Source organism: Ipomoea triloba, chromosome 11 (assembly GCF_003576645.1).
Source record: "Ipomoea triloba cultivar NCNSP0323 chromosome 11, ASM357664v1".
Classification (NCBI taxonomy): Eukaryota; Viridiplantae; Streptophyta; class Magnoliopsida; order Solanales; family Convolvulaceae; genus Ipomoea; species Ipomoea triloba.
The window spans coordinates 8,857,566-8,878,725 of NC_044926.1; the positions used below are offsets into that span (position 1 = coordinate 8,857,566).

The following is a 21,160-nucleotide window of genomic DNA, read 5'->3' on the forward strand; positions in this document are numbered from 1 at the left end:
CCAAAATTACGTCGTTTTTTTCTCTCTCTCTCTCTCTCTTTTTTTTTTTTTTTTTTAAATTTGTAAACGTATTGCTGAATATAGAGTTGTCAAAAAATGTGTGAATGTAGAGGTTTCAAAGTGTGAATATAGAGTATAGAAATCGTGAATGTAGATTTATGATTGTGTGAATGTAAAGTTGCCCAGAAATGTGTGAATGTGGAGGTTTCAAATTGTGAATATGGAGTATAGAAATCGTGAATGTAGAGTTATGCATGTGTAAATCTATAATAGAGTTAAGAAGTTCTAGCAACTTGTAACCCTGTAATGTGTGAATGTGGAGTTCTCAAGTTGTGAATGTGGAGTATAGGACCTGTGAATATAGAGTTTTGAATGTGTGAATGCATAACAGTAGTAATATAGCTACTAAACATATAATCCTGTAATGTGTGAATGTGGAGTTTACAAATTGTGAATGTAGACCCAGGTCCACGGCATAACAACCCCTCTTGTCTAAACAAATAACTCTCCACCACCACACTACACATTCCACTTGTTTTATGTTTTTTAAATATATAGAATAATACTTTTCTTTTAAAGTACTAAAGTCTCAAAAAAAAAATGGATTCACATAATCAAGATCACAGAAGATAAGACTTAGCATCCTCTTGCAAGATGATTTTTCTATAGTCAAGAAACCAAATTGGTAATTAATTTTACTGAAATGATTCCTTAACTATAATAACATTACCAATTTGGTCCCGATTTTAATGGATGTTTAACAGCAAAACAAACGGACGACCAGATTAGTTAAAATTTTCAAAGTCGAATAACTTAATTAGACACAAAAAATTATCAAGGACCAAATTGATAATTTCACAATAATCGAAAGATCATTTCGATAATAATCTCATCTAATAATTACAAGTATGTTAACTACAAACACATGGACTAGAGTCCAAATAAGCTTGGTTCCTGGTATAATTCAACAATAACCGCCTGTATCCAAATCTTTTACTACCGCGCGGGGCGCCTAACAGATAACGTATCCCTTCCTTGCATTTTGAAGCTTAAACCCCCATACGAAACGAACTGAACAAAATCTGGTCTTCACAACAGAATTGCAGAGGGAATTTGGTGAATTGTAGGCGAAGAAGCAATGGCGTCACAGCCAGCGAACTTGTGGGTGATATTGGGGTTAGGGTTGGCCGGCATTTTGATGGTTACGAGGAAGCTGAAGAGAGCTGTTAAAGTCGACTTCGGAGCCTTCGTCCAGCGCCTTCAGCTTCTGCCGCCTCCCCAACCTCCTCCGCCTAAAGCTCCTCACCCTCTTACCGGCCTTACTTTCGCCGTCTCTGATGTGTAAGCCTTTTTACTTCTACATTTCTACACCAATATATATATAACCCAATAATGAGCTGAGATTTTTTTGTAATAATCATTTTATTATAAATTCCGTTTTTTTTTTTTTGCAATTGGACTGGATTTTTTTTTTTTTTTTTAATAATAATGTTGTTTTATTTATGGGTGTTTGAATGGTTTGAGCTTTTGGTAAAATAACAAGACTCACAAGCAGCATTGAATAGGAAAGAGATGAGTTTTCATAATTTTACTTATATGGTTGCACAGGTTTCATATTGAGGGGTTTGTTACTGGGTTTGGCAATCCAGACTGGTCAACAACACATGAAGCTGCTACCAAGACATCTGTGGTGGTTAATGCACTTGTTGAAGGAGGTGCTATGTGTGTTGGGAAAACTGTTGTGGATGATCTGGCATTTGGGTTTGTATTGAACTTCTCTTTTCGATATTTCATGGACATGCAGTAGAAAATGGATCTGTGCAGTTGTAAATTTTCAATGAATGATAATCAATCTATTTTTACTGGCCACTTTTAGTCTTTTCCCTAATTAGCTTGTTGTTTACTGGTGTCTTCAAAATCAGAATGAGTGGTGAGAATAGGCATTATGATTCACCAACTAATCCTGCTGCTTCTACACGGGTATCTGGAGGTCCGTCTAGTGGATCTGCAGTAGCAGTAGCTTCTAAACTTGTGGATTTTTCTTTGGGTGAGTTTCATAGTACCAATCCTTTTTCCTTTTTATTGTCATTTCCTTTTGATGTTCACAACCTAATTTCTTGCACTTGCAGTACAATCTCTACACTAGTTGTTGGATTTGTATGATCAGTTTTAGTACAGCACTTTTTGTTTTACAGCTAAGCTAATTTTTGAGAGTTTACTTTCTCTTTCATTCTTAACCTAGTTTCTCTTGGAAGGTATTGATACAACTGGTGGTGTGCGAGTTCCTGCCGGATATTGTGCAATTATGGGGTTCCGACCATCTCTTGGAACTGTTTCTTATATGGGGGTAATTCCTGTATCACCAAGCCTTGACACTGTTGGTATGCCCTACCCTTTTGTAAATGTTAATTAAACCTGCACCATAACTTGTTAGATATGTTCTTGTCTTGTGTATATCCATTCTTTATATTAGATTTAGGTTTTGTGTTTTACCCTTTTCTTTTTGTTAGGAATATAGCGGAATAATGCGGAAGCGAATGATCGAAAATTGAGAATTATAAGAGTTAAATAATAGGGAAATAATAGAAATAACAAATGAACTACCAAATTGGGAATATGAAAATATATATATATTTACTTCTCAAAATGAGAATACAAATGAATATATATATATATATATATAATCACACGTGAGAAAGCAAAGAAGGGAATTGGAGAAAGAATGAATTCAATGAATTTGATGCTGTAAGTATTGAATTACAAGGCTACCTATTTATATTATGAATCAAGAGAGACAAATGCGCATCAAAGTGAAAAGTGGGCGGCATTTGCGGCAAGTGCAAGAAGCTCCATGAAGCACGGTCATTGTGCAAAGAAGACCAGCAACGTGTGAGGTGGAAACGGATGAAGACTACATGGACTTGAATAAATTTGAGCCACATAAATGATCATATTCTAACAATCTCCACCTTGGATCAAATTTATGTAGAACAATTGCGGCAACCGACTAAACTCAAACATTGTTTGAATAGAAATTGGAAGAGGCTTGGTTAGCAACCAACCACTTGGACGAGTCGGCACATAGCCTCAAAATAACAGGATGGATCACCATCAACCTCTTGTTCAACTGAAAGGGCATAAGCAACCAAGTGGGTTTCATCATCACTAGCATACCTAGCAGGTTTTTTAATTGTCCTCCTAGGTCGGTCTTGGGCAATAGAGTGCTCTCGCTGTGGCTGAACGAGAGGCGCAGTGCTAGTAGATGCATCATCTTTAGTATTACCATCAGTGGTAGTAATACTATCAGTAGGCCTGAACTCAAACTCCACCTTCTCACCAGTACTATGCGTATCACCAGTACTATGCGTATCACCTGTACTGGGAACAACACAATCTTTTCCAGAAGAAAGTAGTGCATTTTCATCAAAAGTGATATCGCGACTCAGAATGATCTTGTGAGAATCAGGAGACCATAGACGATATCCTTTTGACTCAGAAGCATAACCAAGGAAAATGCATTTGACAGCTCTAGGGTTTAATTTACCCGTACTGGAATGAGCATAAGCAGGACATCCAAAAACTCGTAACATAGAGTAGTCAACAGGATTACCTGACCAAACTTCTTCTGGAATTTTGAAATCGAGGGATGAATGTGGAGACCTATTTACCAAATAGGATGCAGTAGAAACGGCCTCGGCCCAAAAGTCACGTCGTTTCCATAACCCAGCATTAGAGAGCATACAACGAGCTCTCTCCAACAGAGTCCTGTTCATACGTTCGGCAACACCATTCTGCTGGGGTTTTCCAGGCAAGGTCTTGTGCCTGGCAATTCCTTGTGCTGCACAGAACTCAGTGAAATCTGTCTCACAGAACTCCAAGCCATTGTCTGTCCTGAGCTTCTTGACCTTTTTCCCTGTCTGAGTCTTAACGAGAATTTTCCACTTTTTGAAAATAGAAAATGCCTGATTTTTATGTTTCAGGAAATAGACCCAGACTTTACGAGAAAAGTCATCAATAATAGACATAAAATATCTACAGCCTCCCATAGACTGGAATTTAGTCGGTCCCCATAAATCGGAATGTATATATTCCAATACATCTTTAGTACGGTGTGTAGCAGTAGAGAAACTAACCCTCTTTTGTTTCCCAAAAACACAATGCTCACAAAATTGTAATTTACCCGTACCTGAACCGAGGAGGCCTTTCTTGCTCAAGATATGCATGCCTTTCTCACTCATATGCCCCAGACGCATATGCCATAATTGAGTGAAATCAGCATCAGACACCGATGAGGATACCGCAACTGAACCTGTCACTGTACTACCATGCAACACGTACAAGCTTCCAGAACGAGAAGCTTTCATGAGAACAAGAGAGCCTTTAATAACTTTCAGAATTCCACCTTCAGCTGTGTACTTGCACCCCAGAGATTCCAAGGTGCCTAATGAAATCAGATTGCGTTTCAAATCAGGAATATACCGAACATTGGTAAAAGTCCTGATAACGTTATCATGAGTTTTGATATGAACACTTCCAATTCTACTAACCTTGCATTGGGCATCATTACCCATCAAGACAACTCCACCATCAACTGGTTCCAGAGAGATGAACCAGTCTTTGTGTGGACACATGTGGAATGTACAACCAGAGTCCAGAATCCACTCAGTGTCGCTCCGTTTGTCACCGGAGCTAACAGATAACATCACATCGCCTTCTGAATCACTTTCAACAACACTAGCTTCAGCGGACTTCTTCTCTCTCTCTTGCTTGTTCTTCAGTTTGAAGCATTCAGTCACATCATGACCATGCTTTTTGCAGTACTTACAGGATTTGTTGGACTTACGTCCTTTGGACTTGGATCTAGATTTTTTATTGCTACTCTCCGTTTCAACTGAACGACCCCTAACAGTCAAGCCTTCACCTTTGTCCTCAGACTTAGTTTCTAAGTCAAATTTTTCTTTAGACAATAGGTTCGACTTAACACTGTCGAAAGTTAGGACTCCCAGAGAATTACCATACAGCATAATTTCTTTGAAATGCTTGTATGATTCAGGGAGAGAAACAAGCAATAAAATAACACGATCCTCATTCGACATCAATATTTTCCAAGTCCAATAAAATAGAATTGAATTCATCCAAATGAGACTGAATTGAAGTACCTTCCGTCATACGGATTGTGTACAGCCGCTCCTTCAGGCGCAGCTTGTTCGCCAGAGATTTGTCCATGTAGCGCGAATCTAGCTCGGACCATAAACCTGACGTAGTCGTCTCACCTATCACCTCACGTAGAACCGATTTAGACAGGCACAACTGAATGGTTGAACGTGCCTTGTCATCTAAATCTTCCCAATCTTCATCTGTCATTGTAGCCGGTTTCTTCTTCTTCCCAGCTAGCGCTTTCTTCAAACCGTTCTGGGTCAGAACGGCTTCCATCTGAACCTTCCAGATAGAAAAGCTAATTTTCCCGTCGAATTTCTCGATATCGAACTTGGTAACAATCGACATCTTTGAAAATAATTCTCAATTAAACCGCTCTGATACCACTTGTTAGGAATATAGCGGAATAATGCGGAAGCGAATGATCGAAAATTGAGAATTATAGGAGTTAAATAATAGGGAAATAATAGAAATAACAAATATAGAAATTGCTAAATTGGGAAATATAAAATATATATATATTAAATCTCTTAAAAGAGATAGACAAGAAAAATATATATATATTCGTACGTGAGAAATGAAATGGAACAAAGAATGAATTGGATTGATATTGATGCATTAGAAAGCTAGAAACTACTTCTATTTATACAATGAGAATGAGAGAAATGCGTGCGGAAGCGAATGATCGAAAATTGAGAATTATAGGAGTTAAATAATAGGGAAATAATAGAAATAACAAATGAACTACCAAATTGGGAATATGAAAATATATATATATTTACTTCTCAAAATGAGAATACAAATGAATATATATATATATATAATCACACGTGAGAAAGCAAAGAAGGGAATTGGAGAAAGAATGAATTCAATGAATTTGATGCTGTAAGTATTGAATTACAAGGCTACCTATTTATATTATGAATCAAGAGAGACAAATGCGCATCAAAGTGAAAAGTGGGCGGCATTTGCGGCAAGTGCAAGAAGCTCCATGAAGCACGGTCATTGTGCAAAGAAGACCAGCAACGTGTGAGGTGGAAACGGATGAAGACTACATGGACTTGAATAAATTTGAGCCACATAAATGATCATATTCTAACACTTTTGTTGGTTGTTACTATGGGAATTGGGAAATGCCCTTTCTATGTACATAAAAAAATATGTTTGGGTTATACATTAGCTTCAATAGGGCCAGTTGTACAACAGGCACCTAAACTGATTTAGCAAGCATGGGTTCCTGGCATAATTCTACACATAATTAGTCCTGCTTGTATCTTTGTCTATATCCATTCCATGTAATTTGTTCTCTCTTTTTAAGTACCTTGTTGATACTAATTAAATATCCTTTTCCATCTTCAAAAACAAAATTGCTTGTTCTATACATGGTTGTTGATATGGGTTTCTTATTTGATAGATAACTAAATCCAGTGCTTTTTCCCCATACAGTTTACTGGTATAAATTATGGATTTATCCAATACTGCTTATCTCGTACTTTGTATCTGCTATAGTAATCTCTTGGTATGTAGCCATTTTCCATATATGTCTACCCTTTGAGCATACTTTTTATAATCTATATAATTCATTTTCATTATGGAATATAATTTTATTTATTTGTACAAAGTGGAGAAGTAAATCTGAACTAATTAGGTCAGCAAGAGTTTGCTAGCATTAATTATAAATAGAATTGCTCATGGTTTAACATGTTTATGGGTAATTCAATAATGTAGTTACATGTTTGATGCTTGTCCTAGATTACTATATTGGGTGCTCAAGGCACTAGCTCAAGTTCTGTTAGAAACTTGTAATTTAACAATGTTAAATGTCACTGTCCTTTACATTTGGAATAATGTTTTAATACTCTCAACATTAAATCTTCTCAGGATGGTTTGCAAGGGATCCCAATATACTGCGTCGTGTTGGACATGTGCTGCTGCAGGTTCCATTTGTTGCAGTACGTAATCCAAGGAACATTGTGATTGCTGATGATTTGTTTCAGTCATTAAACATTCCTCCAGCTCAGACCAGTCATGTGGTGATCAAAGCCATTGAGAAGCAGTTTGGAAGTACATCCTCATAATTTGTTCTTGTTGGCATTGAAAAGCAGTTTGGAAGTCATTTACCAATCATTCTATTGTGTTCCTAAGAGTTTCCTTTTGCAGGACAAGTGATAAGGCATGAGGATATGGAAACTTATTTGTGTTCAAAAGTTCCAAGCCTAAAGCTTTTCCAGAGCAAGAAACCAAATGGTGAAGCAAAGTTGGCAACTATGAAATTGTTAGCAAATATTTTGCAAATGCTCAAGAGGTAGGTGACGTGAATATTGTAGGTTCAGAATTTTGATTTGGATAGGAATGAACTGTTCTAAGGCTATGTTTCTCAATGTTTTTTCCATTAGTTGAAACTAGGGATTTCTGTACCATAGTAATTTTGGTTAACTCGGTCCATAACTTAATTACATTGGTTTGGTTAACAGTTTAAGTTTTGAAAAAATTTAGTCATCAGCTAATTCAGTTTAAAATTTTGGAATTTACTGAATACAGTAACAAAATATATTACATAAGACAAAATTTTGGTCAATTCAGTTAGTTAACCTTAATATAATTTGGTTAAGTTAATTTGGTAAATTGTACTTTGGTTCGGTGAATGGTTTCACAAAATGAAATTTCAGTTAATTTGGTTCAAAATTAACCGAATTAACTGAAATTACAGATGACCAGGCCTAATAGTAACATATGAATTTGATTTAGAAGCATTCTTAAATTTTGCAGTATGCTCTTTCAAGAAGTTTATTCTGATTTCTTTGGTTCAGGAGTGAAAAGTATTAAGTATTGACAATTTGTGGTTGATGTTGTGCTTTATCTAGATGTTGTATCTTCTGTGGTTGGTTATGTTTCTCAATATTGTGTAGCCGTGTAGGACTTTACTTTTTCTTTTTTGTCCCTCCTAACCCAACATAAGTGATTCTCGCTGCATCCTGAATTGCTATATGTTTTGTTCACACTCTACAGTCATGAATTCAAGCAAAATCACGGAGAGTGGATCAATTCTGTGAAACCTACACTAGACCCTGCTATCACAGCACAGCTACATGGAGGGCTGGAGATGGCAGATATAGATATTGAAAACTGCCATGTAGTCAGGAACGAAATGCGATCAGCTCTAAGTAATCTTCTAAAGGTACTTAAAGTCCAATATTTTAATGAAGTGTGTTGCAAACTCATTATTAAGGTCTTTGTTGAATTGTTGGTGTTCTGCTGATTGTATTCCTATTTCCATTTTGCTAGATACTTTAACCCTTTGATTACTATTCATGATTCAGTGGATTTCCATTTTCTCACATCCATGATCCATCCTATATGTATCGACGTATTCTACCTTGTAATATATGAAAACCTTAAACCTCTAAAGAGCTTTGCACCCATGCTTCAATGAATAATATTTGCAGGATGATGGAATTTTGGTTATCCCCACGGTTGCTGATCCACCTCCAAAGCTTGGTGCAAGTGAGATTCAATCGCAGGACTATCAAATTAGAACATGTTCATTTTCAGCCATAGCCAGCCTGTCAGGTTGCTGTCAGGTGAGGATCTACCTGTCTCACTTGCGTTTGTGGGCAGACCAAACATCCCTCAGTCCCTTCCTATGATAGTTTTAAGATTTATCTATTTCATAATATACAATCCTTTATAATTATTGTTTTCTTTCTTTATTGAATTTTATATTAGGTCTCGGTACCACTTGGATCACATGATAAATTGCCAATCTCGGTGTCCCTTATAGCAAGGCATGGAGGCGACCGATTTTTACTTGATGCTATACAGACTTTATATGCTACTCTGCAGGAACAAGCTGACATAACTGCAAAGTCTAAATCATCCGGTAGTGCTATCAATACTGAAACATCTGCTGAGATGGCTAAGGAAAAGGTGTAAATATTAACTTTCAGTTGGACCTTTCCATATTTAACATAGGATAGTTTAAATAGCTCCGTTACTATGGTTTTGGTTTTATCAACTCTATTTGGTTCTATGCTAATTTGTTATGCTTATTTTTCTTGTTCATGTGCTGTATACATATGTACATATTTTGTTCTGTTCTACAGCACTATATATGTTAATGTGTGAATTACCCGAGGAGTCTTTACAGAATCTTTCATGGTACTAAATTTGTTCGTCTTAAAGGAAGATTCCTATATGAATCATGTAAGTTGGTAAAATTTTTAAAATTCTTTTCCAGGGTAACCAAGCTTATAAAGAGAAACAGTGGCAGAGGGCTATTGGCTTTTACACAGAGGCAATCAAGCTGAACGGTAATAATGCAACATACTTTAGCAACCGAGCGGCAGCATATTTGGAATTAGGAGGGTAATTTTCTTTCTCAGACTTTTTTGCTTCATAAGGTATTATGAATTTCATAACTTTTATCCTTATTATCTTATACTCTTATCTAGCTTCATTCAAGCTGAAGCAGATTGTACTAAAGCCATTGATCTTGATAATAAGGTACTTTCTCTTTCCCTTCTCATATTCATTTGTATGGCCGGCTTGCTATAAGGGAGAGTTTGGTCATTTGTGATGGTGAACTCTTAATACTCCCTATGAAGTCCTTAAATACAATGGTTCTCTATAACTCTCTTACCTTTTCCTGTCTTTCGTTGTGCAGAATGTCAAAGCTTACCTTAGAAGGGGCACAGCACGGGAGATGCTAGGCTACTATCAAGAGGCGATTGAAGGTGAATAGTCTTCTTTACCCATCATATTTATTACTCTACCTTTTTTTTTTTTTTTGAATACTATTGACTCTGTTACAATGTAGTATCTGTTCATACATACTTTCTGACCTACTGAAGCACAAAGAGCCAATGCCCCCACTGGGGATCGAACCTGTGACCTCTCACTTGGGAGGGCCACAGCTATGCCTCTACCTAAATGACTAATATATGCAGCTTCCATCTTTGGGCGGGGGAAATATTTGTTTTACTGATCCTCGTTTGGCCTCGAATGGTTAAACCTTCCAAAGCTATTGAGGATGAGCTTTGAGAATTGAAACCATATTATAGTATGCGGCAGAAAAATGTATTCACACAACTCGGTTTCCTTGTCTTCCTCTCTTTTCTGAAGCTCCCCGTTCGCTTCCTGCTAATTATGCAGATTTCAGATATGCGCTTGTCCTTGAACCGAACAACAAAAGAGCGGCTCAGTCTGCTGACAGGCTAAAGAAGCTGTTTTTGTCAAGTTATTAGAACATTAACCGTGTTCCGGCATACTTCAATCCCCATGGAGAGGAACCAATAAACCTCCCTCCAAAGGGTAGAAGGAGAAGGTGGAATTTTTGTTCAAATCCAGAGGTATTTAGGAATAGAAATTGTTTTTGTTTAACAGGGAAAGTTTGAAGATATGAGAGGAGAAGTAGTAGTTCATGCTACATAGCATTGGGCATCATGTCATATGACATTATTTTTGTTTATTGAAACAATGATCTCTTTTTGGAATGGGCATATGTAGCACAAAACAATACAGTGTAGGCATTCATTTTCTACACCTATGCACACTTGTCAAATGCAATTAAACTGAAGATACTTCATTTTATTCATTTGTCTGATGAAGAACAACCATCACAACAGTTTTTGAGTGGTTTTTGTGCACACATGGATGAGAGAGACAATGAGTTGGAGGAGAGAAGAGTGAAGAAAGAGAAAAATAAAATTTTGAAGTATTGTTGGTTTTTTGTGGGCCTAGGGAAAAAGGAGAAAAAAAAACTTGCCGGCACATTTGAAATTGGTTCATATGCAGCTACTGCTTCCCATGCGATCGTGCAGCTTTGCATTACTATGTATGCACAAATGCACCATCACGTAGTTAGAAATGTGCCAAGGTGTGGTGCACCACAAACTGAGTGGTGCTGAACATGTGGTGGTGCATTTGTGCATCACTAAGCTGCACGAGAAGCATTTCTTCCATCTCCAATCCTATGTGCCATGTAAAAATTATGCGAAAAACCATTACTCCGAGTTGCTCTTATTTTAATTCATATTTTCTGAAGATAAAAACTTAATTTATTAAATCATGATCTAAACAGATATCAAATCACTCCACGCAACCTGATAAAGAAAAGACTTCATAAACAACCATGTGAGCCGCACAATTCGCAGATCGCTTAACAAAACGAAATTCGACAAGAAAGATGATGGTCATCTAAATTATTGAAATGTCCATGTTTAGTATTTCAATTACGGAGTATTATTTTAGTGATGGATACACTCTCTCAATACTATCTGTTAAGAATATGATAATTGATTTACTAAAAGAAAAGAAAAAGAATTTGGCATAAATTTGGTCACAAAAGTTGAATATTTTAGTTACGGGGTAAATAGATTTGAAGTGTAAAATAAGAATGTAATATTTAGAAAAAAGAGGGGTAGACAATAACCACCGGCCCCGCGTAGATGTCGAGCTTGTTGATCGACTTTGAAAAGTTTGTCTCTCTCCCTCTCTCCCATGGAACCATCTGATCTTCGCCTACAACGCGGGGAGAAGAAGGGCATCAACTCAGATTCTCAACAATTCTCTAATGGAAAATCTCTTAGGCATTCTCAAAGTTCATATCAAACGAGGTGTCAACCTCGCCGTTCGCGATGTTCGTAGCAGCGATCCCTACATTGTTGTCAAGCTGGATAGCCAGGTCTTCTTCTTCCTCAACCTCCTATTTCTCTTCTATACTCATGCTATATATACACCTTCTTTTTTTGCGTTTAAATCTATAGGAAAAAGGGTTATTTTTTGGTCTTTAATTTTACATTGCGCTGTCGGTTTTGAATAGGATGATAATCTCAATTCGTGCTTTATTTAATACGGTGGTCATTTCTGGAAACGTTATGCTTCGGATTCTTTCCGCTTTCTATGCATGTAGGCCGAAATTCCGAATTCAAAAGTTTTGTGGAAGTCTCATCTTTTTAGTGCCTAATTATTCATTTCCGTTTTTGTTTTTGATTACTTTATTTGGTTTCCCAAGGGTGAAACTTTTCCGAGTTTTGCCAATTCATATGAAAAAAGAATTGGTAATTAATTGTTATTTATATTTCTGCCCATTCTTGTTTTATGGAGAATTCTTGTTAATGAAGCCAATTGTTGTTGTTATAGTTTTGATGCTAATTATGGATTACCATATGCATGCCTGTAGTTTGTTTTAATCCACCATGTTTGGTTCTTTAAGAATTTGTTAATGAATTAGATGGATATTTACTTTGGTTTGCCAACCTTACATATATTATTAGGATTAAGGATTAGCTGAGTTAAGGTTAAAAAACATTTGGCCTCTATGCTTTGACTTTGAGCAAAAGGAAGCTGCATCATCCTCAGTGTTGTAAAAATCGGGCAAGGCGAAAAGGGGTGTAGGCGGTTGCTAGCCGGCAGGCCGAGTAGGCCAGAACATTTTATTTTTTTAAAAAAAAATTGGGTTTTCCGCTCAAAATGATGTTGTTTTGAGTGATTAAAAAAAAAAAAAAAAAAAAGGTGGCCGCCTAGGCGTCCCCTGACGCCCGCCTAGCACCTAGGGCCTTCTACAACATTGATCATCTTACTTTTAATTATGTTTCTTTAAGTAGAAGGTTTCTATTGTAATGAACTAGTAGCTCCTAAGTCCTAAGATATTATTAAGGATAAAGCATAGTGTAGCTTGACATCCAGCTACTTTTATGGATACATTATTATTGTGGTTATGACAGAGTACATGATACTGATTTTAAAGAACAGTAATAGGATTAGTGATATCTTTTTGGTCATAGTTCCTTGTACTTTGTGAATTATGGTTATCCCAACATGAAAAATTGCGCATATTTGATCTTTTTGCATATTTACGCAGAGGATGAAGACTCGTATTATAGAGAAGGACGTTAATCCTGAATGGAATGAAGATCTTACCCTTACTGTCACAGATCCTAACAGTCCCATTAAGCTGGTAATTTTCTTATCACTTTGGGTAAATGAGAAAAGAACCCCGATCACTGTATAGGATATAGGATTAGAAGAACTGCCCTATTTTTTCTCCCGTCCTTGCTCCTAGATCATATTGCTATCATATTGTTATATGTGAAAGAATGATGATAATTTAAGGATTCTTAACTTCTTCTAATGTCTAAGTCTGCTTTTTCAACACACATCTAGAGAAAATTGTATTTGAAGCATGTGCATTTCTGTGCAATATGAAGAACTCTGCTTCTTATGAACTTCGGTTCACAATATTTGGTAGTTTCTGATATGATGTTTAAAGAATATGCTTTCTTCTTCTTCTTCTTTTTTTGTTTTTTTTTTTTGGTTTTTTGTTTTTTGTTGGTTTTTTTTTTTTTTTTTTTTAAAACCATGTTATCTCTCAAATTTTCCTGGAGAATGTACACTTTCTATATAAAATGATGCCTGAATAGGGTACTCTCAAACAATCAAACTATCCTTCAAATGCATCAGGCTTTAGAAGGTAGTGAGTTTGTTTTAGTTATGTGTTAGAGTTCAATTTTTTTTTTGGTGTATTTAATTCTGGTTAGATTTGATTAGTGATGACTAGAAAAAAACATTTCCCTGAAACTGGTATAACTGTGAATGGAAGCTTATTGAATCTCAATGCACTTTAATTTATAATGACCCATATGCCAATTCATGAGGACACCATAACTGGTTTTATTTTCTGATCAATTAATAGATAGATGATCGTACAGCTGTTGATTCCTATTGAATAGCAGTGTATTGTAAGTAATAGGTGTCACTATTTGTAATGCCTGGAGCCAATGCAGTGAATGTTTTGTGTAACTTTTTCAATTTGTAAGAGTGGGATGATCATCTAGTGCATATTGTATGTGTTGTAGACCGTGTACGATCACGACACATTCACTTTGGATGACAAAATGGGAGACGCAGAATTCGACGTTAAACCATTTCTAGACGCCCTGCAGATGAGTTTAGAGGGCTTCCCGAGTGGCACTGTGATCACACGAATACAACCGTGCAGGACAAACTGCCTGGCCGAGGAGTCGTGTGTGATCTGGAAAGACGGCATGGTCTCGCAAGATATGTGCCTGAGATTGAGAAACGTAGAATGTGGTGAGGTGGAGCTCCAACTTCAGTGGATTAACCTCCCTGGGAATTTAGCTTGAAAGAGAGCAGCAGGTGTGTTCTGTGTTGCTTATTATCATGGCTGCTGGTAAGCAATTGGTTCATAGGCCAATGTCACATAAAATGGACCTGTATGATTGATTTGCCATTTATGTAAGTTATATATGTATCTTAACATGCATATATGGGCCCTGAAATATTTGGTTTATTATTATTATTATTATTAATATTATGTTTCTTTTTTAAAATTTTCTTGAGGTGTACTCAAAATCTTCTTTGTAATAATAATAAGATTGTAATAATTTTACATAAGAATGGATTATAATTTATACTGCCTTCTTATTTCCAGTATTTTTCTTTGAAACCACCAACTTAGTGTTCTTGTACATAAAATAGGGCGTTTGGTTAGAATGAAAGAATTAGGAGGGGAAAGGAATTGTAATTCTATGAGAAAAGAATAAGGTAGAATTCAAATTATATTGTTTGGTATGTTGAAATAGAATAATTGGGAATTGAAAGGCAACAAATGAATAAATAGTAAAATGTCATTGTATAATAATATATTCCATAATAATGATAAGGCAAATTAGTAATTAATCTTGAAATTACAATTCCCTATGCTCAACGCCAAAGATGGATGAGTCCCTTGCCACTCAATCCCCCCCTCCCCCCCCCACCCCCTCCCCCAGGCTAACCAAACCATGGAATTGTAATCCTTATACGACCTAGGAATTGGAATTGCAATTCTCTCCAACCAAACCATGAAATTGTAGTTCTATAGAGTTTGGTAGAAATGGAATTACAATTCCATCCTACCGAACACCCAAGTTTTTAAATTATGTTTGTTTGGTAACAAAAGAAAATTAGTAGATTCGACAATTTTAGCGTTTTAAGTAAGTCAAAATGTTAAATAAATACGGAGTATTTGATAATAAGCAGATTCATTTAGGTCTTGTTTGGAAATTAGTGGTTAGCGGTTATTGTATTAACATTTAGCAGTTAACAAATAGTGGATTGTATTAGCGAGCTTCACTAGTAGAATGTATTAGCGAATTGTAAAAAAAAAATTAGTAAAATTAATTATTTAAGTTAACGATTAACATGTAAAATGACTTAAAGGTACACATATATTTCACATGAGGATGATGATAATACTAATAATAATAATAATAATAATAATACTAACAACAACAACAACAACAACGCTAATGCTAACAAAATAATAATAATAATTATAACAAGGGGAGTCATGCGACTTCCCCTTTGTTTTCCCACTTCTCCCACATCGTGAAAAAAGTGGGGAATGAGCCTTGAAAGTTGAGGCTCTTATAAAACGAGCCTCAAGGCTCCATTAATTTTAGTCGTGTTCATCCGAAGGCTCCTCATAAATGGAGCTTTAAAGGCTCCTCAATAGTTAATTTATTATTATTACTATTATTATTATTAGTATTAAAAGTAAGGGTGTTTTGGATAAAATTACATTTTCCTCAAAACACTAATCTTAAATGCTGCTGCGAGTAGTGTTTGAGATTCCAGCGGTTTGAAGCAATTCGCTGCTCCAAACTATAGGTTTACCAAACAACTACTTTGACATTTTAACTATGGTCAAAACGTCAAAATCAATGAATCCGTCAAAATTTTGGTGGATTTATCAACAACCAAACATGCCATTAGTGTTTTGAATCTAAAACACTTTTATTACTCTCTTTCGATATTCAAATGGTAAATATAAATAATTTATCCATGTTGAATTAATGGATTGATGCCATTTCTAGGACACGACAAAAAATCTTTAAAATACAAAAACTTTAAACATATTGTCTTAATACCATTTTATTCCTTTAGGGAGAAAACAAAATTTAAAAGGGCAGGCAATTTTGGCTAAGGGGAACAAAATCTTTATAGAAATTGATGTGTGAACCAAAGTCCAAGGAAAGGTTTTACCAGCGGATTAGCCAAAGAAAGAGACAAAACCAAAGTTAACATCAAAGTAATCAAATGCATGCCCTTTCATACTCTTTGAAAACATAAGCTGTTCCTCTGATTTTTTTTTTTTTTCTTTTAAAAATTTTTTCCTAAAAATGTGTGGTAATTTGCGCAATTTAAACATAATGTTGGGTGGTTTTGGAATTCCAAGAGAGTTGTGACCCCTTCTCGACATTCATTTATCACTGCCCCAACTTCCCAACCTTCTCACCACACGTTTCCGTAAACCGTGGAGTTTTATTAAATCCAAGGACAATATTTTACCTTATCTTTAAAATCGTTCCATCCCAAACATGAATAAATGTTTTCCTAATGCTTTGCATATGTTGCTTCACCACAAATATTAATCTAAATTCTCATTGCTTTTGTGTGGTAAAACTCATGATTATATATAAATTGTAATTATAATTTGTAATGGTGGATTCCGGATGATTAACAATCAGTGAAATTTAAAGATTGATTCATGAGAATTGATCGCTTTATGAATAGATTAATTAATATTAAAGTGTAACTTTTGGAGTTTTGGAGTTATGTCTTTTTTGTTTCATTCTTGAAAAGTTTACTTTAGTGATAAGGGCTATTGGGGTCACTTTAGGTTTATATGCATAGGGGTTAATTAGATGTTCACTTAAATACTAGTACATTTATAATAGTAATAACCGTCGAAATTATTATTTAGTAAATAATAATTATGTATGTATGAGCAGCTTAACTGGTCACAAGAGTGAAATTTAGGAGGAAAGATCGGTCTAGCATCTGTGTTTAGTTGAGTTATCATGATTTACATAATCCCACATACTTTAATTTGTCGTTCCGGGTCAACCTTTTGGGAGGATAACTTTGTGATTATGAATTTATTAATAAATGATTGACTTTGTTTATTATTATCACGATGGAAAACTCACATTCAGGCACTGGATAAACTATTTTCTTGTGAAATTGGCAAGAGGGTGTGCATTGAATAAACCATATTATTGTATAATAGCTTGCAAATCGCGTAAGAGAGATAAACCACACTAAAAAGACCATGTGAGACATGCTCGACTGAGAAATTAAAGTATTAACAAAATTGAGTTCGTGATCTTTTAGTACATGAACCATACTACACTACACGATCACCCCTTTCAGGACAAATGATTGACTTTTTATTAAGCAATGTAAGTGTAGGTTTTTTTTTTATCTATCTAGAAAATCACTTGTGTATTCTTGTGATTGAGTGTTTTAACCTTTACATCTATAAGCGTTATTTAAACTTAATCCAAAGTATAAACTTGTATAAACACAAAAATCAAACTAAATTAATTACTTTATTTAATTTATTTATATATTTACAATTTTTGTATTTTGGCGAAAATAGACTAAGGTTAATGAAAACAACAAAATTTCCATCAAACTATCCTTTTAGCGCACTATATTAGTAACTTTGGCTCCTAAAGAATTATGACATTTGTTTGATTACACTTTAAGTGTGAAAAGATAGATTTACCTTGGTTAATCACCTTTTTCAATGCTTTAAACTCCATCACCTTCTGCATAATTATATGTGTACAATGATTACAATTTACAAATACTATTGATTGATAAAGCGTAAATGATCGTTGTGAATATATAGTAATAAATTGAGCCGTGAAATATCAAATCATCCTCACTAACTTATCACAAACGTAATGTAATTATATCATGTACAAAGAATGTATTTTTCTCGATCCTTAATATATATCTTTCGTTATACAACAATTAAGCTTAGCTTACAAATACGAAGACTGACCTGGGCATCTCTTGGTCTCCAACGCTGGGAGACCACGCATGGATGACAAAAAAATCACTTTTGCCACCACATGTCATCACTAATCTAAGCTAACGATGATGTGTTGCTATGTCAGATAAATTAACGAGAAATTTGACATGTATTTCTAATGAGAACTGGCATGAAGGGTAGTACCCGTGTCCCGGAGTTAGTTCTGTAAGAATGGAGTAGTGTCTAGATCATTAGCCTAAGTCATATTTGCTTAGGACTAGGCTCCAAAATATCTCCTATAGCATTGCAGTGTAGTATAATTAAGATTGCTGTAGATTTGACACTATAGCATTGCAGAGCAGTATGACTAAGATTGCTGCAGATTTGACACTTTGGAAGATAGCCACGGACACGTCCACGACTCATATACCTCCTCTATTGTCACAACCATGTCCATGAGGTTGATTAACAATGCGTCCGGTTGTGAGGCAGCGGGGAAATAAGTGCTGACGGTGGTTCTGGGGGAGTAGTCAAGGAAACGTTATCTGCGTAAATAAACTAATGTGTGGTGAGATAATCATTGAGTTGATCAATTATCACAGGTTCTTTGGTGGTCAATGAGATATATATAGATTCTATTCATCCAAACTAATTGGTCGAACGACTTCAACAAGAAGTCCAATTAAAATCTTGACTTTGCCAAGATACTCACGGGAGACTTAGAGGTCGTGCCTGGGTAGAGGACCCAAATTGGGACGTGGTATGTCCCACTGCAACATACATAACCTCATCGGATAAAGACGAGATGAGCATGAATAGGATAGAATAATATTGACAGACCCAATTTGTTACTGCAAGATTGGCTACAACGGAACACCGATCTGGAGCCTGAATAAATGAAGCCGGACACGGTAACATGCCATCAATGTATCCACTAAGATTTTGACCATGGAGAAAGGGAACAAGTTGTATCTTCCAAGATAGGTAATTTGAGGAGGTCGGTTTAATGAAGATAAAATGATGAGCTATCTGTAGAGTATTTATTGGAGATGGGGTTGGAGGGGCAATATCTAAGACAGTGCTAGAGGGGGAGGTTGTGGTAGTGATTTCATCCGCCGGTGGCGACGCGGGTTTGTAGTCATGGATCATTTGGTATACTGATACTAGATGAAAATAATAATTCTGAAATTTTTTTTTATTATTGATCAGTATTAATCTACAAAGTACCATATGTATTTATAAGAATACAGTTTTAGTCAGGTCAGGAAAAATAAAAGATAGATTTACAATAATACTGAGAGATGTAGAAGAAATTCTAGCGTAACTAGAATACAGAGTCCTAATATTTCTTGCTTCGACACTATAAATATAGAGTTTCTCCAACGAATTATGGGATATGATTTTCTAGGCTTTAGCAAATTTAAGAGCTTCCAAGCTCACTTTAAGAGCTCAAGCATTACTATGACCTATGGCATAATTTTTCATAAAATTAACTGGTACAATAGCAGTTTTAGAGGGAAACACCCTCACTGTATAGTACATTAGTACCCAATTCAAGCATAATTTTTGCAACAAAAAATCCTATTAATTGATGTGATTCATGCTCCCTCTTGTTGCCACCTTTGCCATAAATGAATTATTGATTTAATCTAGTCACTTGGTGTGCTTCACTGCAATTTTAGTGCCTTGGTGCAATATGCACATTCAAAAATAGAACCAAATCATCCTTCCCCAAACAAACAATGATAATAGCCCTAATTTGTATACATTTAACAATTATGTCAATTTTGATTGGGATGAAGTTCAATTATGAAAATTGATGAGTTAGTTAAAGAATATATAATAACTAATTAATAGAGTACTTCGTTACTAAAGTTTACATTGACGTAATGCATAGATATTTAAGAAAAGTAAATGCTATAATAGAGGGTAAAGTAGAAAAAATATTAAAAAAAAAAAAACTAAAATCAAAATAATGTGAACCATTTATTTCAACAAACAATTACACCAATATTTTTTTGTTCTTATTAGGGACCTACTAACTTTATTGGCTCTTATTAAGTTTGTAGAGATTGAGACATGTAAAAATTAACTGTATTTTTCTCATTACGTAACTAACAAGACATAAAAGTTAAAAAAAAAAAATCATAATCAACTTTATCACAAACTTAATGTAATGATATGATTTAGAGACAGTATTTTTCTCCAACTCTAATACGTATCCTTATTCAATCTTTTCAAACATTTTAAAGGCAATGTCAAGTACTATATATGACATGCTTTAATTCGGTTGATAACATTATGAACAGGCCAAGAAAGAAAAACCCAACAATATAATAGCTCACAAATGCAATCATTTCATGATATCAAATCAGATGAGGTGGTAAGGAGCATATATGGAAGATAGAAAGCACCATTGGATCGATCTAAAGGTACCATGAAAGAATATAATGGACGACAAACCAAAAACATTAAAAACCACCGACGACTACAACAAACAAGCAAGCACCATATATATATATACATCAATCGTTATATTGTAGACCAGGATCCACAATGTCAATATACAGAATTTAACTTTATAAGGTACAAAATTCATGTTCATAATTCACAGAATTATATAGTTGTGGACATATAAACACTTAACATAATCTATATACACCTTGAATTGAAATTCATAATGTACAGAATTATATAAATGAAGATATATAAATTCATAACATAATACACATGCTCTTTATGTACTTATTTTAAAATATTGTGGTGTGTATGTGTATTATGTTAAGTGTTTATATGTGTCCTCAGTTATATAATTTTGTGCATTATGAACATGAATTCTATACTTTATAAAGTCAAATTATGTATATTGGACCAGGGTCCACAGTGTTAGTCCACACTGCACTATGGACCCGGTCCATGATATAAATTGCCACCATATATATATCCATAATCAATAATTTTGCTTTTTCCTGTTGTATATATATATCATGGTTGCAGTAGGCGCTAGACTGGCGCCTAGCGCCTAAGCGGTCTAGGCGGTGCCTAGGCGGCGACCTATAAATACAAAAAAAAAAAAAAATGCATGTGTGTGGTGTATGTCATATTATATATATATATATATATATATATATATATATATATATATATATATATATATATATATATATATATATATAT

General features: G+C 35.1%; 2 protein-coding genes across 2 annotated transcripts; both read left to right on the forward strand.

Moving 5' to 3' along the window:
- The first annotated feature begins 907 nt into the window (after positions 1-907).
- On the forward strand, positions 908-10,750 carry LOC115995707 (outer envelope protein 64, chloroplastic-like). Its single transcript, XM_031234812.1, has 13 exons — positions 908-1,341; positions 1,609-1,761; positions 1,923-2,047; positions 2,256-2,381; positions 7,039-7,221; positions 7,318-7,462; positions 8,167-8,335; positions 8,604-8,738; positions 8,884-9,084; positions 9,395-9,522; positions 9,609-9,660; positions 9,821-9,890; positions 10,309-10,750. Exons 1-13 carry the CDS (start codon positions 1,139-1,141, stop codon positions 10,398-10,400), a joined length of 1,782 nt encoding a protein of 593 aa, XP_031090672.1. The 5' UTR covers positions 908-1,138; the 3' UTR covers positions 10,401-10,750.
- Positions 10,751-11,580: 830 nt separating this feature from the next.
- LOC115996206 (protein C2-DOMAIN ABA-RELATED 4-like) lies at positions 11,581-14,601 on the forward strand. Its single transcript, XM_031235352.1, has 3 exons — positions 11,581-11,839; positions 13,019-13,114; positions 14,013-14,601. Exons 1-3 carry the CDS (start codon positions 11,729-11,731, stop codon positions 14,298-14,300), a joined length of 495 nt encoding a protein of 164 aa, XP_031091212.1. The 5' UTR covers positions 11,581-11,728; the 3' UTR covers positions 14,301-14,601.
- Positions 14,602-21,160: the final 6,559 nt, after the last annotated feature.

Excerpts from the sequence above, each read along its gene's own strand:
- LOC115995707 (XM_031234812.1), top strand. The coding sequence starts at position 1,139 with ATGGCGTCACAGCCAGCGAACTTGTGGGTGATATTGGGGTTAGGGTTG. Across the intron at positions 8,739-8,883 it reads GCCTGTCAGGTTGCTGTCAG|GTCTCGGTACCACTTGGATC; the intron begins GTGAGGATCTAC and ends ATTTTATATTAG. Across the intron at positions 9,085-9,394 it reads CTGAGATGGCTAAGGAAAAG|GGTAACCAAGCTTATAAAGA; the intron begins GTGTAAATATTA and ends ATTCTTTTCCAG.
- LOC115996206 (XM_031235352.1), top strand. The coding sequence starts at position 11,729 with ATGGAAAATCTCTTAGGCATTCTCAAAGTTCATATCAAACGAGGTGTC. Across the intron at positions 11,840-13,018 it reads TTGTCAAGCTGGATAGCCAG|AGGATGAAGACTCGTATTAT; the intron begins GTCTTCTTCTTC and ends ATATTTACGCAG. Across the intron at positions 13,115-14,012 it reads CTAACAGTCCCATTAAGCTG|ACCGTGTACGATCACGACAC; the intron begins GTAATTTTCTTA and ends TATGTGTTGTAG.